We start from the raw sequence: 3,533 nt of genomic DNA, 5'->3' as shown, positions 1-3,533 counted from the left end.
GAAACAAAACAACAGGCACGCCGCACACTCTTGTTTGGGCTTGCGAGCCGGCCAAAGAGTGGTAACGTTCCATTTTGAGTGGATGGCGAGCGCGAGACGCCGAAATGGATGCCAATAAGATTCTGAATGGAAAGTTTACTTTTTAAAAGTTCCCAAATGGTTCCATTGACAAGACCAAAGTGATCTGTGTGTTTTGTCGTTGTGAACTGAGCTATCATCGCAGAACGTCCAGTCTGAAATACCTCGTGATGGCCAAGCACACAGCTGATGCCAAGTCTCGGCCCCCCCTTCAAAGTAGTTTTTTCACCCTGTTATTGATGGACAGTGTTACATTGTGTGAGAGATTTTTGATCCAAGTGAGGATGTTAAATGTAAAATTGAACACTACAGTAGGTTGTAGTGTAGTAGGCTGTGCAGTAGTATGTTGTTTTCAATAAAAAAAAACAAAAAAAAACATTTGCACAAAGCAAGCCAATCAACTTTTCCATGTGTATAAGAGCATTACATTGAGAAAAAATAATGGGACATAAAGAAACCAAGGGACATTTAGAATAGATACAAGTGTGCGATTAATTGCGATTAAATATTTTAATTGTTTGACAGCACTAGTAATTAACATTGTCGGAGGGAGCATGAGCCACAACAAATGCTCCTGTAATTGTTCTGTATCTATTAATAATAACTTGAACCATGAAACTTAGCCACAGAAATCAAGCCAGGAGACTCTGAGAGGGTGACCAGTACATCTGCAATCCCTGCTGATGTGCCCTAAAGCAATCAACCAGCTAGTTAGTAGTAGCAACTACTAACCACCTCTACCTCTAAAATGTGAGTATATGCTGTGTGTGAGCACACGAAGGATTTTTAAATAGAACGTCCAGTAATGTGTGTAATGGTCAATAAAGCTATCTTAGTCTTAAAAATGTATTTGGCAGATATTTGCTGTTTTCTTGTAATGTCATGTAGCAAAAACAAAGTGTGTTTTTAAGGATAAAGTAATTGTTCATCTCATCCGAGTACACATTGTATGCATGTTTACATTCGTGCTTAGAGTTTACTTATGCATGTGCATATCTTTTATACAGAGGAATTGATAAATAGGTTTATAAGTATCAATAGGTATCATTTTTAATTTGTATGCCGTATGTGGATAAATGCAATCTGTTTTGCATTTTGTATTGTATTTTTGTGAAATATGGATTTTCTATTGTGTATCTAAAATCATCTACTAAAATAAGGTAATAACAAATGTTCTCTGGCTTATTCTGTTGAGTGAAATATATTTTCCATGTATTGCTGATGCTATAGGTTGCCAGGCTTGTTGGAAACCTCCGATCTAAAATAGTATCTAAAAAGCGATCAACCTCATCTAATAAAATCTATTAGATTGCGTTTATATGTGATGTATTTGTATGTTGACAATTAACCTTTCGTGTAGGTGTAATTAATAAGGCATGTGTGTTCGTGCTTACGGTTTTACGACTTGAGCAACCAGACTTGGCAACCCGGTTGGAGGAATCATCGTTGTGAGTTCAGTCAGCCTTCTCTGATAGACAGCGTGGAAAGATGGTGCTCGATTTGGACCAGTTTCGCACCGATAAAGGTGGCGATCCAGAACTCATTCGGGAGACCCAAAGGAAGAGGTTTAAAGATGTTACACTCGTCGACAAACTGGTCGCCGCAGATACAGAGTGGAGGAAATGTAAGTGCCCTTTGATTTCTGTTGTTTCAGTCATAGTAGCTAACGTTAGCGCAGTGGCTAGCTAATGATGTTAGCTTAGCGTCCAGTGAATTTTCCACAGGAGAGGAGCTCAAGCCCGAGTCTCTTCAAATATCCGTCATTTAAATGTTCGTATGCGAATACAGGTTTCTGTTACACCCCATCTTGACAACTTAAAGTCTTCACTCATTTTTAGGACAAATTGTTCTATTCGGTTAACTTGAAATGGATATAACCGCTCTAAATACTATCTGTTTTATAATTAATTCGCTTGATAACTACGCTCTGCCACCGTAGTAACGTTAACTTAGCTAGGTGAACGATCGCTAAATACAATGCAGTGGACTGCGAATTATTTCAGAAAGTTAACTTTTGAAATCGTTAACGTGTTGATTGGTGCATTATATGTATGCCGAATTGGCGAATGGGCATTATTTTAACAGGGTGTGAAATAATGTATATTGTACAAGACGTGAGCATTTGTCAGTACATTTGGCAACAATGTTTAACCATATTTGAATGAGGTTTGGTGTTAACAGTCATAGAGGAAGAGAATAGACCGCAATGGGCTAATATTAGCACTACTAGCACCATTTACCGAATCCAAATGAGCCATATGGTTATTCTCAAAGTAGTGAACGATAGTTACTTAATATCACGTTTTTAAATGTATGAATGCTAAGCTCTCGTTAACCACGCATTTCCATAGAGTTATTGACTGATATGCTACAGAAGCGTTGTTAATGCTAGGTTAGCTTAGCCAGCGATGCCGGGTGCAATCTGATGCAATCCCAGACTGCAACATGACAAGTCAACCTCGCCCTGCAGTGTAGCTACAGTCTTTCTGTTTCAGCGTGATAACGAAACTGATTTCAGTCACATTCTATTCTTAATGTGACAACAGTAGTTTATTTACATGTTTATTGTCGTTTTGTATTTCATGAGGGTGAGTTGCTTCTGACAGCAACACGTGTAATTAACGTTAATGCTACTGCAACACACACACGCAAAAGCACAGTCCCTGGTCTGACTGACTGTGCTTCACCCCCTAACAGGCCGCTTCACTGCAGACAACCTGAACAAAGCCAAAAACCTTTGCAGCAAGAGCATTGGGGAGAGAATGAAGGTACAGAAGCAAAAGGACACTAAAGTCATTATAGAGTGAAACAGGAGAAATAACACCGTCAATATGTTTCCACTAACCAGACTTGAGAAGGAGTTTTGAACTGTATTTTTGCCATCTTTGACACTTTTCTATGTTGTGGATACAGAGGAAGGAACCAGTTGGAGAGGATGAGTCTCTGCCTGAGGAAGCACAGAACGTGGAGTCCCTAACAGCTGAAACACTATCGGTATGACTGTCTGCGCTCTAAGCGCTTATCCCCACCTGCATGGTGGCAATTTTGCCTGTTTTATACAAATCTCTGAAAAGAAATAACACGCAAATTGCTTCCTAATTGTCTGCACGTTTTCTTTTTCCTGTGACAGCCCCTGACTGTAACCCAGATCAAGAAGGTGCGTTTGTTAGTGGACGAGGCGGTGGAGAAATGTGACAGCGAGAGGATAAAGCTGGAGGCGGAACGCTTTGAGTACCTGAGGGAGATCGGCAACCTTCTGCACCCATCCGTACCCATCAGCAACGACGAGGTGAGTGGTTGGATACAGGCTGGTTGAAGTAGGCGCCGTTTGCATTACTTTGATTTAATAAGTCATTTAAAGTAACCTTATCCATTGTCACTATGACTGACATGATCTTCACTAATAAAGTGCATTAGATAACACATGATCCAGCAAATTTCCTTTTTTTTTTTTT

At 39.8% G+C, this 3,533-nt stretch overlaps 2 protein-coding genes across 3 annotated transcripts in view; both read left to right on the top strand.

Moving 5' to 3' along the window:
* Positions 1-491, top strand: part of si:ch211-207e14.4 (interleukin-17 receptor D) — a 15,175-nt gene extending 14,684 nt beyond the window's left edge. For both annotated transcript variants that reach the window (XM_032519782.1, XM_032519781.1), the window contains exon 12: positions 1-491. This exon is cut by the window's left edge and continues 769 nt beyond it. The gene's annotated coding sequence lies outside the window, so the exon portion shown is untranslated.
* A 973-nt stretch (positions 492-1,464) lies between these two features.
* Positions 1,465-3,533, top strand: part of sars1 (seryl-tRNA synthetase 1) — a 7,944-nt gene continuing 5,875 nt past the window's right edge. The window contains exons 1-4 of the mRNA XM_032519785.1: positions 1,465-1,702; positions 2,776-2,846; positions 2,992-3,072; positions 3,209-3,367. Coding sequence (XP_032375676.1) covers positions 1,567-1,702; positions 2,776-2,846; positions 2,992-3,072; positions 3,209-3,367 — 447 coding nt within the window. The 5' untranslated portion in view covers positions 1,465-1,566. The remainder of the gene's footprint in view (positions 1,703-2,775; positions 2,847-2,991; positions 3,073-3,208; positions 3,368-3,533) is intronic.

The sequence above is a fragment of the Etheostoma spectabile genome, chromosome 7 (genome assembly GCF_008692095.1).
Source record: "Etheostoma spectabile isolate EspeVRDwgs_2016 chromosome 7, UIUC_Espe_1.0, whole genome shotgun sequence".
Lineage (NCBI taxonomy): Eukaryota > Metazoa > Chordata > Actinopteri > Perciformes > Percidae > Etheostoma > Etheostoma spectabile.
Note: the sequence above shows the minus strand (reverse complement) of the source record. Positions and strands in the feature narration are given on the sequence as shown.